General features: G+C 38.0%; 1 protein-coding gene across 2 annotated transcripts in view; it reads right to left on the bottom strand.

The window, feature by feature from the left end:
• Window positions 1-24,441, bottom strand: part of PTH2R (parathyroid hormone 2 receptor) — a 91,989-nt gene that overhangs the window by 27,868 nt on the left and 39,680 nt on the right. For both annotated transcript variants that reach the window (XM_020893662.2, XM_020893661.2), the window contains exons 5-9: window positions 23,321-23,418; window positions 22,229-22,418; window positions 21,145-21,298; window positions 17,054-17,114; window positions 9,919-9,985 (exon numbers count right to left, since the gene is read on the bottom strand). In XM_020893662.2, coding sequence (XP_020749321.2) covers window positions 9,919-9,985; window positions 17,054-17,114; window positions 21,145-21,298; window positions 22,229-22,418; window positions 23,321-23,418 — 570 coding nt within the window. The remainder of the gene's footprint in view (window positions 1-9,918; window positions 9,986-17,053; window positions 17,115-21,144; window positions 21,299-22,228; window positions 22,419-23,320; window positions 23,419-24,441) is intronic.

Below are 24,441 nucleotides of genomic sequence, written 5' to 3'. Positions count from 1 at the left end.
AAGTCCTATAGCACACAGAATAAGCCAGTAGCAGCATACAGAATTCATTTTGTGCAAATGTGGCTTTAAAAAAATGCAAATATAAATATTAGATTCTCTCTCAAAAACGTTTTTAAAGATTTATTCAAAGTGAACCACAGATGAATTTCAAATTCAAAATTTCAGTCATGAAACCTGTGGTTCCTTAGGCCATCTCAAAGACTGCTCTTAGAATCACCTTTACCAGAATCATTCTACCCACTCCCTCTGCTCTCCCATCCTTACTAGGACAGCTCATTCTCAGGCTTTAGCCTGAATGTCACTTTTTCTCAAAAGCTACTCCTGACACCCCATTCCCACCCTAGCACTTGTCACATTTAAATCTTGTCTCACCCCCATGGGCTTCTCACACAGTGCAGTGGTAAAGAATCTGGCTGCCAGTACAGGAGACACAGGCGAGGAAGGTTTAGTCTCTGACTCAGGAAGATCCCCTGGAGAAGGAAATAGCAACCCACTCCAGTATTCTTGCCTAGAAAATTCCATGGACAGAGGGCCTGGCGGGCTACAGTCCATGGAGTCACAAAGAGTCAGACATGACTCACTTGCATGCACTAACCCACTATGATTAAGTTTAAGGAGAAACTGGTGTCTGTTTTCCCACCATCTCATCCCCATTGCTCACACAGCATCTGCAGTGTTCTTGGTCTTAACCAAGATCTGTTAAATGAGTGAATGAAATGGGCACTCTCTAAACCCTACTTGTATTGGGGTAAACTAGCACACCCACTTCAGAGTAGAATTTTCACTTCTAAATGTCTATCACAAAAGAGTTTAGTAGAGAAAGAAGTCAAAATTTAGGTACAAGAAAGTCCACTGTTTCAAAATATCTTTAAAGATATCTGAAACTGAAACTGTTAGTTGCTCAATCCTGTCCAATTTTTTGTGACCCCATGGACTGTAGCCCGCCAGACTCCTCTGTCCATGGGGTTCTCCAGGCAAGATTACTAGAGTGGGCTGTCATTTCCTTCTCCAGCGGATCTTCCCAACCCAGGGATCAAACCCGGGTCTCCTGCACTGCAGGAAGATTCTTCACCATCTGAGCTAAAGAATCTGTACAGCTGTCTATTTACACTTAAAATTTTTGTCAGTGCCTTTGGACACATAAAGAGGAGGGTTCTCTTTCTCCCCATTCCTGATCTCTCCTTCCAGCGAAGATAGCTTAAATGATGTGCCCTTCTGTTCTCCCCGCTCCACCTTCCTGTCTCCATCCCTGGAGGAGATGGGCTGAGGTATTTGATGAGTGAATGCAGGAAGAATACTAAATCTGTTTAATTCAACTCATCCTTCTTTACTTTGGCAGCTTGCAGTGAGCAGACTTGCTCTGCAGCATCTCAGCATCTCAACATCCTGTGCCTGAGTGGGCAGATGCTGCCTAATTAAGGGCTTCTTCAACAGGCCCACTGCACCGACAGATGGAAGATCACCCCAGACTCCAGCAGCTCTGAGGATTTTGCTTTGGTTCTCTTCTCTCCTCCTTTGTTTTATATCTCGACTTGTTTAGAATCTGAGCAGCAAAGAGGGATGCTATGTATTAGCTGCCCTCAGAGATCCTCTGAATACATCACATCTCACCCCATATATTGGTTTCTTATTCAGTATCATGAACATGTGTCTGCTTTGTTTATATGTACATCGGTTCTAAATATTGAGCATTTAATGATAAGATAATAAACTCCTTAATCTTTATCAATTATTATCACTTGATTATCTTTATAACAGGTATGATAATAAAATATTTAACTCAATTCTTATCAGCTGGAATTCAATTTGCAACTTATGGGTAAATGCTTAAGCTTTAATTTCACTTGAAGTTCTATATTTGACTTATTTAGAAGAGGAAAGGGATTATGGATCAGAGATTTTCCTCTAGAGGAAAAAACTAATTTTTGTATTTGCAATTCCATCAAAGATTAGAAATTAAATTTCCTTCATTTTACTTTAAATTCCTTCCTTATCAGTCATTCCTCTCACCCTCCCCTCTTGTGCTTCATCACTAAGCTTTCTTTAATAACCACCAGGCGGAAATGAATCACTGACTCAACAGCAGCTGGGGTGCTTGTACTCTGTCCCCTTCTTTTTATATTTATAAAGTACACTGGGTATTATTTTTTTTAACTCATCACTGTAAAACTCTTCTTAAAGGAATTAGTAAAAGTACCATCTTATTCCATTTGCTGGAATTCCCTGAAATATCCTTTGATAGGTACATGAACAAAACATGTATAAGAAAAAGATGAAAGTCTGGAGCCTCTCCATTTAATGCACTCTAAATAGCATGCAGTCTCTTCAAGGGCCACTACTTAGTCACTCAAATTAGATCATTACTCATAGGATGAGCAAGCCCATGACAAACATCACAAACTACTTCTTGACCAGAGATTAGTCCTTAGCTTGGGTACACAATGGTGCTGTAATCCATGACAGACATCTAAAAACAAGCAAATATACCAATAACAGAAAGAAAGGGGGGAGGGGAGGGGAGAGAGAGAGAGGGAAGGAAGGAAAGAAGGAAGGAAGGAAGGAAGGAAGGGACTGTTGCCCTGTAATTTCCTAAAATCCATCAACATGTATAAACCAAACTATATGCTCTCACAGTTATCAATTTTCTGTAGGCTTATTTAAAGACCAAAATCTCTGAAATAGTGTTGACAGATTATTATCAGGCAAGAGATCCAAAAAATGCTTTCCAACATGTACATTTTTTATTTTATGGCTTTTTTGGGGGGTGTTACCAGGAAATAAACTACTGCTTGTAGAAAAACAAGTACACAAATTCTAATATCTGAATGATTTTGCTGATACAGCAAAATCATGGTGGTTGCACTCTAAGCCACTTGGAAAATGCTGAACTAGGCAAATTCCCTTGACAAATAAATTTGAAGTGGCTGCAAAAGACTTGACAAGTGTAACCAGCAGTTGTGGAAGTACTTGTGTACACAAGTACACAAATTTTAATATCTCAGCAAGTGATTTCACACTTCTGTCTCTTTAATAAAAGTTTTGGGTTGCTTTAAGACTGAATTTTGGATTTTCTATTTCACCCCTCCCACATTGCTTAGATGTATGTACCATAAGAAAAGTAACTCGAAGAAATTTATACCCTCCAAGTATAAAAGTTGTGTTGCATGTGTGCTCAGTCATATCTGACTCTTTGCAATTCCACGGACTATAGTCCACAGGTTCCTCTGTCCATGGGATTTTCCAGGCAAGAATATTGCTGCAGTTTGCCATTTCCTACTCTAGGGGATCTTTCAGACCCAGAGATTGAACCTGCATTTCCTGTGTCTCCAGCATTGGCAGGCAGATTCTTTACCACTGAGTCACCTGGGAAGCTCCCAAGTATAAAAGATGTATTATTAAATAGTGATACATTAAAATCCATGATACATTAAAATCAGCAATAATTTTTATCAATGACACCTTTTCTTGGTTTCTTAAAAATAAATAGTTCTTATTGCATTTACATTTTGGTTCTGCTAAGATGAAGCAACACATTGTACAGAAAAATATTTTGGGAGTTTGTGATGTCTCCAAAGGAACGGATTTATGTGAATGGAAGAGATGGGTCTGACACCTATCAGAAGAAGAAAAAGCCTTGAATTGCTGTCACCCTGCTCATGTTCACCAGCTACTGAAGCACTGATGTCTCTTTGCTGCCCACCTTAGTTTAACACTGTTTATGGTTGTTCCAATTCTAACATAATTCTTTAATGCTTGTATCTTTCTTTGGAAAGCTACATGAAGAAAATGACCTCTCATAGAGAAATTTGAGGACCTTCAAAATATCGTAATTGATGAGAGAGTTAATCAGATAGAATTACGTACTTAAAAGTGAATAGCTAATAGCTCTCTTAAACAGATGTCCATACCTCCAGACTAGTTCATTTAACCCCTGCTCTTGATCTTTCCTTGCAGGGGAGGCAGCTCAACTGATGTGCACTTCTGCTCTCCCCACCCCTCTTACTCTCTCCAGCCCTGGAGGTGATGGACTAAAGCATATGATGAGTGAACATGGGAAGAATACTGAGCTTGCTTGACTCAGCCCACCCTTCTTTGTATAGGAAGCCTGCGGTGAGCAGACTTCCTCTGCAGTTATCTCCAGGGTTAGAAGCATCCTGTGCCTAGACACCATCCCCGTTAGGTCAAAACCTAAATCTAATCTGATCACTAACCTGCTCAAAATCTTCCAAAGTCTCATCACAATTTTAAAGAAAATTCCAGTGTCCTTTTAGCACAGAATACAAGGCCAATCACGATTCAACCCCTCTCCAATTCCAGTCTACTCTCCTGCATTTTCCACAAATGCACCCAGCCAGCCAGTCACAGAAAACATGACCCGTCCTTCTATATTTTTAAAATCCCTGATCACATGAAACACAACTAGTCTTCCACAACTACTGGTTACACTTGTCAAGTCTTTTGCAGCCACTTCAAATTTATTTGTCAAGGGAATTTGCCTAGTTCAGCATTTTCCAAGTGGCTTAGAGTGCCACCACCATGATTTTGCTGTATCAGTATTATTCATCCACTATTATTTACTTGATACCCTTCTTCAATCTATTTTTATTAAAGTTTAAAAATTTAAATTTCATATCATTACCATAAATGGAAACCCAGTAGAAGCTGCTATAAGCAAGTGGCAACTATAAAAATAAATACAATGGAAACAAGTCATGTGAAATTTTATGTAGACTGTGTTGTCTGTCCCCCACCTCCATCCCCCAAAGGAAGATATCACACATAATAGAAAAGTACTAAAGACCAGTACCAAAACAAGACTGTCTCTGAAATATGTTCAGAACAGTTGGAGAAGAACCAATATTCTCAGTATATGTCTCAACATTACTTAATAATATTGCATGTACTACTTAATCAGTCCTCTATGCACCAGGGTATGTGCTCTTAATCTGGCAAACACTGGCTGAGCTTAAATTCAATTACCACAAACAGAGAAATCTATGGGCTCTGTAACTATAATATATTGCCTGAATTTGACTCTGGCCTCAGCACTTTATAAATGTATAAATCTAAGCTATTAATAGTTACATAACTGCTCTTGGACTCAAACTAAGAATAATGAAAATCCCAGTCTCAAAGCTGTTTGAGGGTTAAGGAAGAAAAGGTTTTGTGGTAAAACCTGAAGCAAAAAAGACCCAAAAATATTCTTTCATCAAATAAACAGAAAGTAAGACATTTAACTCTGTCAAGAGACAAAAGAAAAGACTTCTTGTTAAAATGAAATTGAGCAAGGACTCACAAGACCATTTGATCACATATCAGAGGATGATGAATATGAGGATGAAGGGATGAAGTCGACTAACACAGGATGAAGGTAACAAGTAAAGACAAACACCAAAGAGTTTCTGTTTTCCTTTTCCCTAACCTATAAATTCAAGATGTGATTGCTGTGAGGGCCAAACCTCTCTCCACCCCATATTATGGGCATCTTCAACACCAAGTTGTAAATGCTCAAGAGCATTTCTGCTCAGTTTGCAGTCTGTCCTTCTGTCTGTGGTTTTATTTCCCTTCAGCCATTACAGACTCTCTCCTGGTTGACACCAGTGACAATGCAGGTCCTCATGTCTTGGGGGGCCGTGCCCTGCTGGGTCAGGATTTATCACATCTGCCAACTTCACCTTGACCACTTCTAGAAGGTGCTGCCCCACCTGCGGTTTCTCCTGCCCTGCCAGCCAAGCAACCAGTTCCTTCTAAGACTGCTCTGGGAGGCCGGGCGCCAAGACAGTGCTCCAAGTCCTGCTGTTGATTAGGAAATATTCCTCTCATACTTTAATGCTATATAGAAAAATTTTTTAAATTGTCTTTGAGTCAACATCAAGATGCTGCAGGTGAATAATTAGTTATGGTTAGAGACATTTATTTTCAGAACGAAAATTACTACTTTCAAACATAATTGTACCACATTTGAACAAAACACAGAAAACCACAGTGCTACAGTTTTAGAACATTCATCCTTGGAAGAAAAGCTATGACAAACCTAGACAGCATATTAAAAAGCAGAGACATTACTTTGCCAACAAAGGTCCATCTAGTCAAAGCTATGGTTTTTCCAGTAGGCTTGTACAAATGTGAGAGTTGGACCATAAAGAAGGCTGAGCACCAAAGAACTGATGCTTTTTAACTGTGATGTTGGAGAAGACTCTTGAGAGTCCCTTGGATGGCAAGGAGATCAAACCAGTCCATCCTAAAGGAGATCAGTCCTGAATATTCTTTGGAAGAACTGGTGCTGAAGCTGAAGCTCCAATTTGGCCACCTGACGTGAAGAGCCAACTTATTAGAAAAGACCCTGATTCTGGTAAAGATAGAGGCAGGAGGAGAAGGGGATGACAAAGGATGAGATGGTTGGATTACAACACTGACTCAATAGACAAGAGTTTGAGCAAACTCTGGGAGATGGTGAAAGGACAGGGAAGCCTGGCATGCTGCAGTCCATGGCGTCACAAAGAGTTGGACACAACTGAGTGACTGAAAAACAACAATTTTAGATTTCATGAGTCCAAAATCAAGTGGTTTCTTCCAAACTTGTACTCAAGTCTATAATTCTCTCTAAAATTCAATTCTCTTGATATGACTTCTTCAAGTCAGAACCTATGAATTCTCATTCATACTATGTGCAGTGCAAAACTAAAAAACAAAATTTCATCCCAAATTTAATATATAAAAACTGTAAATGCAGCCATAAAAATAAAAAGATTATTTCCCCATAATTTTGAGAAAAAGATTTTTACAAGCTTTGGATATGTAAGTGAAAAAAACATGGTCCAAAAACGCAGGTTATAGTCTTTGTTTTGTCATACTGGCTGTGTGACCTTTATGTGTGTGGACTTTAGTTTCCTTTTTAAGAAAATAAAAAGATTGTGTGAAATGAACTCAAAAGTTCTGCAATTATACTGGCTTTGTGCTCTTATTTCACTTCTTACTTCTTACTGTTTCTGCAGATTATTTACTTTGTACACAAGTTTTATTTTTTCAGCAAGTGTTTATGGAGTGGCCACTCCATTTCAGGCAAATTGCTGGGCATTAGAATATAGACATGGAGAAAAATATGGTTCCTATTCACATAAACCTTGCAGTTTAGTGGGCGAGAAAAGCATTCAACAAAAAATCCAAAGCATTATACTAGATGATGATCTTGAAAAGGAAAAACCTCACCAGGCTCTGCAGGATATAATACTGCTGCTGCTAAATTGCTTCAGTCATGTCCAACTCTATGCAACCCTATGGGCTGCAGCCTGCCAGGCTCCTCTATCCATGGGATTCTACAGGCAAGAGTACTGGAGTGGGTTGCCATGCCCTTCTCCAGGGGATCTTCCTGACCCAGGGATTGAACCCAGGTCTCCTACATTGTAGGCAGATTCTTTACCACTGAGCCACCAGGCAAGCCCTCGGGTTTTAACAGGTAAACTAACTTAGTTGGAGACCATCAGGGAGGCCACAATGGAGAAATGACATTTAAAGTGAGGAGTAGAAGGCAGCATATCCCAGACTTCCAGGTGTATAGTGCAAAATGAAGAACAGTCCCGAGAGGGGCAGACATCGAAAAGTTCAAGGAACCGAAAGGGAAACAACGAGGCAAAGGCAGGCACATAAAGGAGTGTGGGCACGAAGGCCAGGGTCTTCTCTGAACTATCAAGAATGCTGGCTTTTATCACAAGTGTACGGAGCTCACTAGTTAGGGACGCTGGCCCCGATGTTCAAATCCGAGCTCCGCCACTTACTAGCTGAGTGACCTTGGGCAGTTTCCTCATTTAGAGTTACTGGTAAGATTAGATCAACGTAAATCAATGCAATCAATGTAAATAAAGTGTATAAAACAGTGCCCAGTGGTGGTAAGCTCTTGGCTATGTATGTTGTTATTATTAGCATCATCTTTCAGGCTTCAGAAGAGCTCAGAAGAAGGAGCACTGCACTCCAGGAGCTGAGACCTGGGCATCTCTTCCCGTACAGGCTGTTTCCACCATAAAATGATGAAATCTTAAAAGGAATTGAGATAACCCTGAATCGTAATAAAGAAACAAAAAGGTAGCTTCAAGTGAATAGAAAGGTGCTCGTGAATCTCTTCTCTGATTTTTGAAATTAAATGGATGTTCTAATATGGAAAAAAGATTTAAGAATTTTTGATCTGTGTAATGTTAGTTCTAGAAGATGAAAATGACGTCCCACTCAAGTTTCCTTCAAAATGTATTGACTGTACCATCATTCTGGTTCCCTTTCACCAATGGCAAATCTTTCAGAATCTCTGTAAACACCTAGGGGCTTCCCAGGTGGCGCTAGTGGTAAAGAAGCCAGCTGCCAATGCAGGAGACACAGGCAGGAAACGCAGGTTCGATCCCTGGTCAGGAAGATCCGCTAGAGAAGGGAATGGCAACCAACTCCAATATTCTTGAAGAGGAAAAGTTAAAATTTTACACAACCTCCTGCTCCTTCGGCCTCTGTAACTCAGCTTGCTCCTTGCAAAGTCTGGATCACATAGGTCACATAGTCTCAGAAAGTGGGAACTTACAATACTAGGAACTGGAGCTTATCTCACTCACCCTCATCCTACTGTTTGCAACTGGCCTGCCCCTGCAAACCTGCTTAATCATGCCTCTCCGTGTAAAGGTCAGGCATCCCCCCCCCATCTTGACTGCTGTTCCCGCACACAAAACCCCTTAGTTTAAATCAGCCTATTAACAGCTAGTGTTGCCCACTATAGTCTGTCCATAAAACCCCTTTGTTTGGGGCTCAGAGCTTAGAGTGTTAACTCCTTTGGACCAGCCAGCATAATAAACATGGATTCTCCAACTCTCCAAGTGTGGTGCTTGGTTTCTGGATTACTGGTTTCTGCAACATTCTCACCTGTAAAATCCCATGGACAGAGGAGCCTGGTGGGCTACAGTCCATGGGGTCGCAGAGTCAAATACAACTGAACGACTTTTAACTCCCTCAGTCATAATCACCTAACTTAACTGTTTCACATTGCAATCTAGAAAACTCGGCATGTAAACTTCTCGTCCGTATTGGTGATGTGAGTAAGGTGGCTTAGTGGGTAAAGACCCTGCCTGCCAATGCAAGAGATGTAAGAGATGCAGGTTTAATCCCTGGGTTGGGAAGATCCCCTGAAGGAGGGCATGGCAACCCACTCCAGTATTCTTGCCTGGAGAATCCCCACGGTCAGAGGAGCCTGGCAGGCTACAGTTCACAGGGTCACAAAGAGTCAGACACAACTGAGCAACTGACACACACAAAATCTGCAAACAAATGACAAGCCTTCAGACAAAAATCAACTATAACATACACTTGAAATATTACAGGCAGATAAGGTCCCATGCAATATGATTGCCAAGTCTAGTCTTTTTCTTATTACTTATTAGAGGATACACGTCAATGTGGAATTCTCTTAACTCCTTTGGGAAAGTATGTCAAATAAAAGCTTTAGACAATGCTTTATAATAAATTATACTCTCATATTTCCCTCTCTATAATTCTTGTTCTCTTGCTATTCCATCTTGACCTGTCCTCCTGACCTATTACCAGGTAATCAGAACATTATAAAATAATGGCTGAAAAAAGAAAAGAGTTTAAGGACCTCCCAACTGCTTGAACCTGTAAATGTTCATAGATATTTTGAAGTCCCAGAATTTTTCCTATGTGCTAGCAGATTAAAGGGAGGGTATGTGCTTTCTTCACAGATCTCAGTGTCAGCCAGGAACAAGGATCTAATTCCCAACCCAGAATTTCTCAATAGCTATTATATAACATGAGGTTATATAATATATTTTATAAACAAAGTGACCAACAAATTTTCTCTGGATTTTAGCAAAAGTTTAATTATACATCTTGTTTTTCTTTTTTAAAAACTATACAGGCTTTTAAACTTACCCCAATAGCAGCTAATATTGGGGCTTGGTAAATCCACTTGATGTCTCCAGCACTAAGTTCCCAGCATCTGAGACATGAAAAAGAACTTCCATGAATAGACTGGCAAAGCAAATAAGCAATAAGAATTAAGTAGCATTTTAAGTTTTACCAGAAACTCCATACCCAGGATTGTGATTAAGAAACAGGTAAACCAAAAAAAAAAAAAAAAAGAAACAGGTAGACCAAAAAAAAAAAAAAAAGCTCCTAAAACTCCCAGTGCGGAAAAAATGTAGTGAGTCCTGCTTTCTATACTATTAGCTACCCTTTGGGGATAAGTATTATAATTAGTGGTGTATTATTTATATAACAAGAGTCAAAACTATGTTTCCAGAGCCACAAAAACTTAGTCTTCTAAATATGGTACTATTGATTCTTTACTTTTGTTATCACTGGAATGAGCCATAACGGTTAAACAGAGTTTAACAGGTGATAGAGAAAGTCCTCCCATTTTCAGAATTTACCCCATTGGCTGCAAGACACTGACATTAATACATTCTTATCCATAGACATGCAACATAAAACTAACAATAATACAAATGATCCTTGTTAATAGGAATGTAGAAAAAACTGAATATAAATGATTTTTATCCCTAGAAAGGAAAATTAGCTGTTTGGTAAAATGTAAGTGACTACTGATCTGTGAATATTGACCAGTGTTTACATTTATTTGTAAAATCATTTCAGCATTCACAGTACTAAATATAAACATGTGATTCTTTTATTTCTCCTTTGAACCAGTTATAATAGCTTACTGGTTACTAAGCTAAGCTTACTGGTTAGCTTACTAATCAGTGAGTCAAAAAATCTCTATAGGTAGTCATTTCATATTTGCATAACATGATGACTTTTATCTTCTTTTTTTAAGTTATTTTTTTACAGTATTAATAAAAATGCATTAGTTGCTCAGCTGTGTCTGACTCTTTGCAACCCTGCAGGCTGTGTAGATCACCAGGCTCCTCTGTCCATGGAATTCTCCATGCAAGAATACTGGAGTGTGTTGGCATTCCCTTTCCCAAGGATCATGGATCTTCCTGACCCAGGAATTGAACCCAGGTCTCCTGCATTGCAAGCAAATTCTTTACCGTCTGAGCCACCAGTATATAATTTACCTATTTGCTATACTTATTTTCTGCTTCCTGCTTGCTCCAACTAGAATTTAAGTTTAGATAGGCAGAGATTGCTGTTGTTTTTGTTTTCTATTATAAGTGCCTAGAATATACACAGGCTCTAGGTAGCCAATAAACATGTTTTGAATTAACTGAATTCAAAGGAAGTTGAACTTCACCCAATCTGGTTTGTGGTAAAGGTCTTACACTAGAATAAATGGAACAGAGTTGAGAAAAACTAGTTCCACTTGAAACTTTAAGATAGCACTTTAAAGAGTTTTTTAAAATTAAAGATACGTAAATAAAAGCCTTCAGTTTCTGTCTCCTTAGACCTAACATTGATTGTAGCATTAGTAAATAAAATCTTATGAAGAAATTTTAGTGATATAATGACAATTTTTTTATTCTAGATGATAAACTTATATTAAGAAGTTACTTTCAAATTACTGAACAAAAAAAAAATAAATTACTGAACAAATTATGGATAATAAAAAGCTATTTCAACTATTTCTTGAAAGGAAAACATTTTCAGCACACATATAATAACAAAAATTTTAATTTTTTATGTAAGCAACATATTCTCATTTCAAAAATCAACCTATATAAAAAGACAGACATTGAGACATTTCAGTCCTCCCCATCTTCCTGTCTATCTCTGACCTTGCCCTTCTGCTTACAGGTTAATCTTTATTACTTTATTGTGCATGCTTTCAGTGTTTTGTTGTGCATATACAAACACATACAGATATTATAATATTATTTTCCCCATCTTACAAAAACACAATGTACATTCTGTTCTGTAACTTGCCTTTTCCTTTTTATAGCATATCTTTAATTTCTTTCCATATCAGTACTGAGAGAGCTCAGTAGCCCAGCATTCCATTGGAAGGAGGAACCACAGCTAAATCGACCAAACTCCTACACCAAAGTTTAATTCTGATCCAGCCACACTGAAATCAGCAAAATCAATGGGCTTGAAGACTGAATCAGAATGGACATCAAACATACATTACTTGTTTACACAAGTAACTTGCATACATTACTTGTTTACACAGTATTGAACACTGCCCAATATTATCTGCATGCACCTATTATCCACATTGTTCAGCCAGACAAGAAAAAGATAGTGTTATGGAGTCATGCAAAAGGTCTATCACACTACCCTAAAAAGGCTTCCTACTGTAAGGAAAGAGGCACATATTGTGAGAGTATAAATTGAACACTGATTCACTAGCTATGAGACTCTTGGATTTCATAAATTCTCTTTTCAGCTTTGACATTTGGTGATATCTTCATAATCCTCTTTCTTTGTGCCATAATGACATTTCATTGTGGTGTCTCCTAACACGCTGGAAATCAATTACACAATTTTAGCTCTACAAAATACTCGTATCTGGAAGTAGGTCAAATCAGCTACTTCTAAAAACAAGAAAAACTTGACTTTGATCACTTTCAGTGTCAAAGTTTTAAATTTGCCCTTGATAAGAGGCAACTGAAGTTTCAGATTTTTTTAAAGGAAATGCTGTTGATTCTTGTTTTTCATTAATTATTCAATGACCTGTGTTTGTGAACATGACCAAGAAACTACCCTCTGTTCAGATTTTTTTTAATAAATTTTAACACCCTAGGACATGCAGGAACAAATGTCAGTAAATATGTAATTCTGGAATAGTAGAGATGAGACACAGTCATCTTTAATAGTAGAGCATAGACAGGAAAGTAGGTCCTTCTGCAGCCAAGCTGGGAGCAGGAAATGCATCGTTCTGCCACAGGGATCCTGTATTGGAATACTGTATTGTCTCCAACACTCACACTCTGATAAGAGAAGAGGAAGTGAAGTAACCTCAAAGCCATGCAGATTTCCCAAGAATTACAGAGTATAACATTTCTTGGTCCTTTTCACTGCAAGCCTTAATGCTCCTACTGGCATCTCTTATCTCCTTTGAGTGAGCAGGGAGATGGTAATAAGGTATCTCATAAGGTATTTTGCTTTTGTAAGTTAAAAAGAAAGAGAAACAAAATTATTCACTCTTTAAGTCATTTGTGCAATCTAAACTGCAGGAAATTTCTTAAAGGAAATCAACCCTGAATATTCATTGGGAGGATTGATGCTGTAAAGCTCCAATACTTTGGCCACCTACCTGATGCAAAGAGCTGACTCATTGAGAAAGACCCTGATGCTGGGAAAGATTGAAGGCAGGAGGAGAAGGGGACAACAAAGAACGAGATGGTTGGATGTCATCACCAATTCAATGGACATGAGTTTGAGCTAGCTCTGGGAGATGGTGAAAGACGCAGAAGCCTGGCATGCTGCAGTCACAAAGAGTCGGACATGACTGAGCGACCGAACAACAACGACAAACTACAGGACCCAATTATCTTACCCTACCTTAGTCAACACTTCACTAGAGCTTTAGAACTGGAAGAAACTTTTTGTATATTCAATAGTTCAGAGTACCTTCTAAAACTGGGTCTTATCTGCTTATTTCTAAATGTCCAAGATACAGAGAAAATAAGAGTTCTAGCTTTGAAAGGCCAGATCAAAAAAAGATAAATCTCAAGTGTAACAGACATGAACCAGGACCCTATCTGGCCTTTGGAGATGCTCCCAGTCTTCTCTCTCCACCTGAACTTTGCGACATGACACTATACGTAGGTTAGACAACACTCAAGAAAACCCAAAAATCTTTTTATCTTAGACAAGCTGAATTTCATGAGAAATCAAATCAGGCAATTATGAAATTATGCCATGAATGTGGTAACACAATTTTATTTTCTATGCAAAATCAATGTAAAATGACCTCTTAGCCCAATTATCATACTCAGATCAGAGCACTATAGAATTCAAGATTTTATTCTAAGGTAAGGTAGGAATAAATATGTTATGCAGAGGAGTCATATGATCTAACTTATAGTTAATATTTTTACATTAATTCATCTGTTTTAGAGCAATATTTAGTACCAGTTGTAGTTTTGCAAGTATTATGCACCTAATGGATTTTTTCTCAAAATAATAAACTCATATTTCCTATTTTTTCAGCAAAAGATTTATGATTATTAATAACTTAATACCTAGTTTATAATTTTTAAGAAAAAAATGCAAGATAACTATGGAAACTACCTATTTAATTCAATATATAATGCACTATGAATATATTTGCTTTCTTTCCATGCTCAAGGCCTGGAAGAGGCCTTGAATGGATGGAATGAATTGAATGGATGAATGAATTGAAGTGCTCCAGGATATGTATAGGCCATCAGGTCTCATTCTCTTCATCTCTCAAAACTGAGGACTGGATGAAACAATGCCTTTGGTTCTACCTTCTCTAAAATTCCAAATCTGAGTGATTTGGTTACATATCTTGGGGTAAAATTATTTAGCATTATTTACTACCTCTACTGACTCAACCTCCCTCTCTCCTTCAAGAAATCAAACAGCAAGTCTGCAGGTTTTCTTTGAGATTTCCAATATTGCTGTGTAAATATAACAATAATGATAACAATGTAGATAACATGAACCCCCATGTGCATAGTAAGACACTTCGATCATGTCCAACTCTTTGTGGCCCCATGGACTGTACCCTGCCAGGCTCTTCGATCCATGGGATTCTCCAGACAAGAATATTGGAGTAGGCTGCCATTTCCTTCTCCAGGGGATCTTTCCAACCCAGGGATCAAACCCCAGGTCTCCTGCATTGGCAGACTGGTTCTTTTCCACTAGCACCACCTGGGAAGCCCTCATTAATCCCCAAGTGTCAGCAGATCCAAATAGCAAAAAGAGATAAAGGTAAGTAAAAATGAAACCCTACAGGATCCTTCCGGGTACAAGCCCTTCCACATTCCCACTTATTATTTGGGAAAAAGCTTTAGCCTTGTGAAATGGAAATATCTCCTGCCATATCAAACAAGAAACGTCACAGCCTTCAGTAATTTCTGGCCTCCAAATGTCAACAAGGGCTCCCAAAACTGTGATCCAACAGAGGCAGCCACCTCCCACTTCACCCGCCTCCCTCCCTCCTTGCTGAGAAACTGGGGGAATGCAAGAAACAGCCACCAGCCAGTCCCAAAGGTGAACATGGAAATAGGATTTGGCGCCAGAGAGCTGAGCTGCATATGAAAAGAATGAACTCAGTGAGTCCAGAGGCTTGCATCTTCCCGTACATAGAATGCTAAATTCCTTAACTTGATATTGAACCTTCGATGTTCAGACTGCCTACTCCCTTCGTTACAAACTTGTATAAAGCCTAACTCCCTCCTCCTGCCTCCTTGGAGCAGTTTTCTCAGAGCTACTGAGATACTGTCTCCCGGGCTCTGAGTTCTAAACATGCACACCAAACAAAATAATTCTACTTTCAGGTTGTGACTATATTTTTTAGTTGACAGTCTTCAAGGGCTTCCCCATGTTTCAAAGAGCAGACTCAAACAGTTACTAATTAGGGAAGTGAGAAAATGCAGAAACCAAGGAAAAGCAGTCAAGCAAGAAAAGTAGTAACAACATGAACAGAGTTGCAGGACTCCTAGTTTCTCCTGAAGAAATATAGATAATGATCTAATGCATAACTTTGCACTGTCCTGCAGAAATTAAGCACCAGCCCAGTGGAGGATGTTGACTACATGCTGACTACAAGCATGTAGACTCCGGGCTGGTTAAAACCAGAAGACTGGTAATTAAGATTCCCAAAACATCACCCTGTTACCTAACCACTAACCAGTATCCTTGACATCATCTTGCTGTGTGCTCACAAAAGGTTTACTTTATGCATGCAGAGAGAGAAGGCACCCTATGGTTTCTCTTCTCATGAAGACACTAATCCTGTTATATCAGAGTCCTATCCTCAGGACTTCATTTAACCTTAATTACCTCCTTACGGGCACTATCTCCAAATATAGCCACATTGAGGGTTGGGTTTTCCCACATATGAATTTGGGGGAGATACATTCAGTCCAAGCAATAAATTTGACAGTGAAAGCAAAGAGCAGGCACTGAATATTTCTCTATGTTCTCCTTTCTCTTCTTTGACTCATCATCACTAAAAATAGAAATAATATGAAGCAATGAATGTTTCAGCATCCATGCGTCATGTAGCATCAAAAGAGCAACAGGCGACTGAGAGGCTAGTGATTCCCTAGGATGGATTCCACTTCTAATGTGCACTTGTTTTATCATTTTAATAAATTTACCTATGCTATGCAAGACAAGAATACAAAGAGGTGGAGTAAATCTATACTTGACATCACATATATGTAAGTAGTAAGTAGAACACGTGTGTGTTAAGCATGAATACTGGATATTTAGGGCAACTAGCACTAAATATCCACAGTTCACCAAACATATGAGACACAAAGTATCCCTTGATGACAGGAAGTCCTTGATATTCTTGATGTCTTAATTAAGCACCAATAGGTGGAACTCATGGCCACATATCTTTTGCCCAAAGAATGCAAATAAAACCTAGGGCTGCTGAGTAGGCTATGTGGCAAGTTAGCGCCATGGCACATAAACTTGCCCTTACATCTCTCTGAGACGGCAAGTGTGTGTCCCTGGCCCAGGGCACCGTCTGTCTGTGGGACTCCTTGCTGCAACCTTACTTCTGGCCCTCGTAACCACAGCGTCAGTGGGGAATGCTGATGTGGCGGAGACTAAGAGAAAGGAGATATGAATATTGCCTAGCCCAGGACTCAGGCAGTGTGGCCCTTTCACCCGTGTGCACAACATCCTAGGTATGTTAACTAACCCATCTCTTTCCCCCAGCTTCTCATGGTATGTTTCAAATTGATTTCATAAACCATGGAGTTCAAGCATCCCAACTGGGTCTGTGAGTCCTTCTGTCCCATGACTCTGGAATGGATAGCTGGCTGGTAATGTATGAGAGGCTACCGGGTAATCCCTAAAGGGCAATGTCATCGAGAACAGCCGCCAGTGTGAACTCCAAGCAGGAAGCCAGCCTTGAGAAAGTCTGAGGCTCTTACTTTACCTCTTTTTCACCCACCTTGCATCAGCCAGAGTTGCTCGTGCTACAGCCCAGACTGTCACAAATGCCGCCGGGAACCCTGCAATCAGAAAAGGATTCAGAGACAATATTTGTTTCAGGATTAAGGTGTCTTTTTCTTATATTCATCACCCAGAAAATATACTATTAAAAGGTGAGAGAGAAAATTGGACATGAAAAATGTTACTATGTGAGCAAGAAAATTCCACTTAATTTCCATCTTGTCCATTTGAGAAGAGAGCTGGTACACTGATGTTATTTGTTCCCAAAAGTCTGAAGAAGAAGATTGGCCCTATTTTCATTTGAGGGGTATAAGGTTAAGCTATGTAAGGAGGGGACTGAAGTCCCTGGAGTCAAAGACAGGCAGTGGTCGGTGCATATAACTTCACCTCTTGCCACCCCAACAGCCACATGCTTTCCAAGAAGCGTGAAGCAACAAGAGGGACTCAGGAGAAGTGACAGGAAGGCTATTGTTTTTAAAAATTCAAATTTTCTCATTCTAAAGGTGGAAGGCATAGAGAGGCTACACTGAAAGTTACAAGATTAGGATGTTTTGATCAGTTTAGCCTCTTCTTTTTTGTTCATATTGGTTCCAGACAGAAGCATTTGCAGGTACTGAAAACTTACCAAAGAATGCTGCTATGTTAGCTTGATGATTTGAGCATGACATGTTCGTCTTTCATAAATAATAATCACCTATGAGCTTGCAACGTCAAATCTATTAATTATACTAACTTTCCATGAGTCTTTGCTTCCAGTAAAGATGGACTGTTCAGTTCATGCTATACTCAGTTAGACTCTGACATCACAAAAGAAACACAAACCATACTTTTATAGAACTCTGCAGTAGATCAAAGGATTTAATGGATATGTGGCCTTTTAGAAAGAAGTTTTAAAAAAAGGAAAGAGAGGCCACAGGAAGCACCTTACAAAGAGAGAAAAAAATTTTAACTCAGAACACTTTTAACAACATTTTTTACCTGTTGAAAAACACATTTGTAATTTTTCAGATATCTTTTCTAAGCAAAGGAACATAAAAATAGATGTAGATGAAAAATTTCAGAAAAGTTAAAATAAGGTGATATCCCACAGTAGGGAATTTCTTTGGTTTCCTTAGCAATCTAGTTGAATTTAACCTCAGTCTGCCTGTGTGGCTATTTAATTTTATAACTCTATATTCCAGTTTTATTTATTGTTTTTATATAACTCCCTCTTTTAAAAAATCTGCTCAAATTCTATGTTTTAGGAAATTTTTGTCAAAACGAAAGTGAAAGTGTTAGTCCCTCAGTCATATCCCACTCTTTGGGACCCCATGGACTGTAGCCCACCAGGCTTCTCTGCCCATGGGGATTCTCCAGGCAAGAACACTAGACTGTGTTGCCATGCCCTCCTCCAGGGGAATCTTCCCAACCCAGGAATTGAACCAGGGTCTCCTGCATTGCAGGCAGATTCTTTACCAGCTGAGCTACTAGGGAAACCCCAAAGGTAAGTGCTTTTATATGATAATACATACATTCTGGCATCTCATCTGACAGGTGAAAATTAAGAATGGCTGCTAATACAGAGGTAAATTATCACATTCAATAAGGATAAAGAAGCAAGATTGAAATCTTTTTTTCTATCTTGTACATTACTTTGGGTCTAAATCTTGTTTAGACCCAATTATAACTTTAGGCCCTCTCTAGGTAGGTAAATACTCAGCACTTTATTACTCACACTGTAATGATGTGTGGAGCTGCATTTATTTACATTGATTTTGCTGGTTCTTAATAATAAATTGGCAAGGAAGGAAATTATCATCTAAAGAGGAACAATGCCATATCTGCCTTTGTAAATTGAAGACTGATATTTAAAATGACTGTTTTTGTACATCTTTATCACAAAACAAGATGTACAGAGAAGCAAAAGCAAATTCTAATGATAACTACGTTTCTATTCTTTCAACCAGTCGTAGTCTTAATTTTTCTTATCCCTGCCTCAATTTTCTCATTAATAAGGCACTTTATTCTTGACTCTAACTGCACATTTTAAAATTACATTTAATTATATATTTAAGAGGGGTCAGTCAAAAAGTACAAATTTTCAATAATAAGTACAACAAAAGGTACAAACTTCCAGTAATAAGATAAATAAGTACTAGAGACGTAATATACAACATAGAAAAAGATTAGTTGTTACTGTTTTAAATCGTGGTTAATTAAGTTAGCATAATATTGCATGTAATATGATTTATAAAAGTGAGCTTTCATGTAAATCCTATTTGCTTTCATGCATGTTATTAAACCATTCAATGAAATGAAGATTTCAAGTTGTGATGGTTATCTTACTGTAGTTGTCACTCCTATGCCAAAATGTTTCCGGGGAAATTAATACAAGTTTTAAAGGAAGGTAAGAAACTAAGACTTGTATAGATGCTCACTGGAATCCTAACTAATTTTTTTTTTTAATTTTCTTTTTCATAGAAAGATTTGCAAACTAGTTTCCTGGGTTTCAGAGCTTCCCTGGTGGCTCAGATGGTAAAGAATCTGCCTGCAATGCAGGACAAGCTAAAGACTTGGGTTTAATCCCTGGGTCGGAAAGATCCCCTGGAGAAGGGAGTGGCAACCCACTCCAGTATTCTTGTCTTGAAAATCCTGTGAACAGAGGAACCTGGTGGGCTACAGTTCATGGGGTTGCAAAGAGCTGGACACAACTAGAGCCACTAACCCTTCCTGGGTTTCAGTGAGACAAACCCCTGACTTTATGAAGTAACAAACTGAGTGAATCAGCCCAAATAAGAGTTGATAGGGGACTGAGCAGCTGACTATCAAACCAATTAGTAAATAAAGAAAAAACAAGCTTATTACTAGTGTGACCAATGTCATACCAAGCCAAAAAAATAAAATCAAACTCAAAGTCACTGTTGAATTTTCTATCAATAACTTTATCAACTTCTCTTAATGATGTGAGCACCCAGACATAATTTTGATTTGAAGGCAAACTACCAAAAACTGTTGAGAAAATTACCAAAGTACCCCCCCCCAAAATATTAAATGTATCTTTTTTTTTTATTTTAGTAACTGGTAGTCAAAGATAAGGGACAGCTTAAAACCAAACTGCTTTCAGAAATAAAATTTTGTTCACAACAATTAGTATTTCATAATAAATAAAGGGTGACAGTAAACTGACCCTTTGTCTTCTTAAAGGTTATTAACTAACAGGAAATTCAATATCCCTTACTTTACATTTTCAAATGTTAAGACAATGTCAAGGCAAAACAGGCAAAAAAACTTTCTTATTTTGGAGGGGAAAAAAAACCTTCAAATTTAATCTTGAGCCACTTATTTTTTTCCCTCTGCTGACCACCTGATCATCTACAAATTAAAGTAGCAGTTGTTAATCTTGAGACTTCTTAATTTTAACCACATATGAGCTTTAATTTCTCTTAAACTATAACAAACAAACAACATTCTTTCTCCATATCACATTGAGTTAGTGTCTGGTTCAGTAATCCCTCTAGGACTGAAAAGGCATTTTGGAATGTGAGTTGACTCTTTTTTTTTAATTACTTATGCCAAAAGTAATTCTATTTATTTCCTTCCAAAAGACATGGTAAGTCTACATAATTTTAGCTTGTAATTTGTATTGTTAAATACAGCCAAGATGGTTCTATAAATTCCTCTCTGGCATTCTCATCATATGACCTAGAATTATAAATCAAAGATGCATCATTATGAATCAGAAATTCAAAAAAATCAAAATTTGTAGAATGGAATTACTGTTAAATCAAGACACTGACATAAGATATGATGAGCACGGCAGTTCTAAATGTGTAAGGCAAACAAGGTATTTCCCCCAAAGAATCCTCTTAAGAATCTGGTCTAAGAACAGTAACCCTAAGTTAAATGTGAAAAGTTTGTTACCACTGGGAGAATCATAGACTTGATTTTAACGATTTTCCCCAATAAATAATTAAAGAGAAAGGAAAGATAAAGATAGCATGGGGAGAGATTATTTCAGGAAAAGAGCTGAAAGAATGCTGATGACAGGCATGACACAAGCCCTGAAATCCATAACCCACTTGAAAAGGAAAGGAGACAGAAATGCCTTACCCCAGCCTATCAGGGTGAAGCCCCACAGGCACTTGGTGTCCGAAAAGAATGCCACAAAGATTAAACTATGCAGATAGAGACCTTCCACCAAAATCCAATAGTAGTTTGTAGCCAAGAAGTAAATAAACATCACAACAGCCATCTTGCACCCAATCTGTTACAAATAAACCAACATGGCACCATATTAGAACTCCTAATCATACTGTTTCCAGCATTAGACCACTAAAAAGCAGTTCCTCCATTTCTTTTTTAGAATCTAATGTCTCTTATACATGGGGAAGCCAAGACTTTTGAAAGAGGCCAGAACAATGTTATTTCAATATAGCATTTCTAAGACTGCTGATTTGATTTTATTTTTAAAATAAGATTTTTTTTTCCTTTAGAAGTAACAAGAAATCACTTTTCCTCAATTTATTCAAAAAAGAATACTTGATAATCAGAGAAAATTAGGAAAGTACAGAAAAGCATAAAGAAGAAATTTACCTATCATTCTACCATGAATTTATTTTATTCTGGACTTTGTTATACTCCAGAAGTTAAATGACTTAAAACACTAAATATTTAATGTGTCTTATGAATTCATGGATTGGTTAGGTGATTCTACTGATCTGGGAGAAGCTCAGGTAATCTTGACTAGGTTCACTCATAGAAGTCTACCTTCAACTGGCATACCATCACACCCACTTTGTCCTTCATTTTAAACAAGTCACAAATCCAATGCAGAATTAGAATCAGCAGAGATGATAGTGAATTACAGGGAAAAGGACAAAGATAACTATGGCATTAATTCACACCATCAAGAAAATCAATCTACTCTACCTAATTTCCAGATATACGGCTTCAAGGTGATAATGCTGTCCATTAACTGAATGACTGGGTAATTCTACATACTTAATAACACTAGGATATCTAAGAACAAAATCAAGTGCTATGGAATCTTCCATGGGAACAAGTCTTTGGGTGTCTAATAAAGGAACTAAATCCCCTGGATTTTTAAATCCCAAGCTTCTAGTTTTGCGGGTAGGTTTTTCTTTTACTTTTAGAAGTGGTGAGCCATGTAAGGGGTCATGAGGAAAACACTTACATATTGTGATTTGTCCACAGCAGGCACGTCTATGGATCTTTGCAGGTCATCCTGCAATATCAGGGACCGCAGCTCCTTTACTCCTATGTGAGCATGGACCACTCTGTCCTTGACAAAGATGCTCGCAGCCCTCAGCATGAAAGACACAAATAAATGCATGTGGATATAGTTCCTAGTACAATGCAGTCGTCTACAGAGAGAAAATATTTAGTATTTAGATCTGAATAAAATTAGAAATGGAGAAAGAAACTACATAAATGAGGTCAAACTACCCCCTCAAAAGAAGAAATATAATAAAGCTGAACAAAAAGAGCAACAATTGGAGTCAAAAACTAAAATATAATTTTTTGAGAATTAATTTCAAATATATCCTGATCAGTTACCATGTTTATCCAGATTATGCAGTGTTAAATATTATACTACAGTATAATATTATAATATAGCATTATATTATGTGTGCATGCATGCTAAGTTGCTTCAGTCATGTTCAACTTTTATGTGACCCCATGGACTGTAGCCCACTAGGCTCTTCTGTCCATAGGATTTCCCAGGCTAGAATACTAGAGCGGGTTGCCATTTCCTTCTCTAGGGGATCTTCTCAACCCAGAGATCAAACCCGCATCTCCTGCATTGGCGGGCAGATTCTTTACCTCTGAGCCACCTGAGAAGCCCCTGTTTCTTCCTGTATGGTATCGAATCATCTAGAGATTATTTAAGATGAATTTCTGTCCCATGCCACCAAAATCATTTGGAAAAAGTGAAATAAGTCTTCACATCATGAGTGAAAATTTTTCTAACTCATTTGACAATACTCTGCATCACTTAGCAAAAATAGACTGCAATGCAGACCCACTGTTTTAATGGTTTCATACTGCTTTGAGGCTTTAAGTCTTTAAACAAACAAACAACAAAGAATAACCCTGAATTTTTCATGAAAAATAACTTATCAAAGTCAAATAATATAACACGAAGTTGAATTCAGAAACTTTTGTTTAGGGAAAGTATCTGGAGGCACAGATTGTGAGAGGTCTCTGTCTTTGATGAAGAAACAGACCTGCCCCTTCACGGAGGCAGTGATTGAGAATTACTCACCTGAAGTAACCAATGATGAGAATAGCCACGGCCAGGGATGCAAAGGAGACAGAGTATCCGATAGTGTACATGACAAAGAGGCGTTCAAAGAACTCTTGCTGCAGAGCAAGAGATTTAATCAGAAACACATATTTGATGGAGGTAAATTAAGAGCATGCATTTAAAAGATAGGCAATGTATTGCCACATTCATATAATATATAGATTATTTTTATGGCCTTCCTTTTACTCCCCAAATTCAAGTCAACATTAACATATAATAAAATAATCGGCATGTCTTCTTGCTTTAAGTGAGGCCAAATTCAATGTTTCGAGAGTCACATCATGGATTTTTTGCAGTGTTCATTTTAACGAGTTGGAATTATATATCTAACATGATATTTGGAGTAAATAAAACACACTGAAGGATGATTTTAAAACTAGTCAAAAGGATATATCACTTTTGGAATATTATTTCTAGTTTCCTTTTGCTTTTCTACCAAGCTGTAGTTTCTATGAAAGCAAAAGGTGCAGATTTTAAACGAGCAGTTTGATGGGTTTTGACAAACTGAGTTATTTGTGCCACTAGCTAGTCAAAAACCCACCCACCATCCACCCCCCAGGTTAACTACTGTTCCAATTTCTGTCATCACAAATTGGCTTTATCTGTTCATGTACTTCATATATTTCTTGACTGTTCTTAGACTTCTTAGAATTATGTAGTGTACACTCTTTTTTGTCAAGACACTGTTATGATATTCACTGATATTATTACATGAATCAACAGTTCATTCCTTTTTCTTCTTTTGTATTTCAAAATGACTGTAGATTCAAAAGAAGTAGGAAAAGACAGTAAGAAAGGTCCTATGTACCCCTTCGCCAGTATCCTCCAACGCTTGTGTCTAATTACACTAAAATACCAAACTAGGAATTTGGCATTGGTGCCATTTATGTGTTGACAGTTCTGTGTCATTTTATCACATATGAAAAAAAATTTAAACACCTCTGCAGTCGAGCTACAGAAATATTCCATCACAACAAAGATCTTCCTCCTGCTGTTCCTTTTACAGTCATACCTACCCTCTTCTTCTCCACCATCCTTATCACCCACCAAACATTAATCTGTTTTCTACCTCTACAATT

This window comes from Odocoileus virginianus, chromosome 30 (genome assembly GCF_023699985.2).
Source record: "Odocoileus virginianus isolate 20LAN1187 ecotype Illinois chromosome 30, Ovbor_1.2, whole genome shotgun sequence".
Lineage (NCBI taxonomy): Eukaryota > Metazoa > Chordata > Mammalia > Artiodactyla > Cervidae > Odocoileus > Odocoileus virginianus.
The sequence above is the reverse complement of the archived record's forward strand: the minus strand, read 5'-3'. Positions and strand labels throughout refer to the sequence as shown.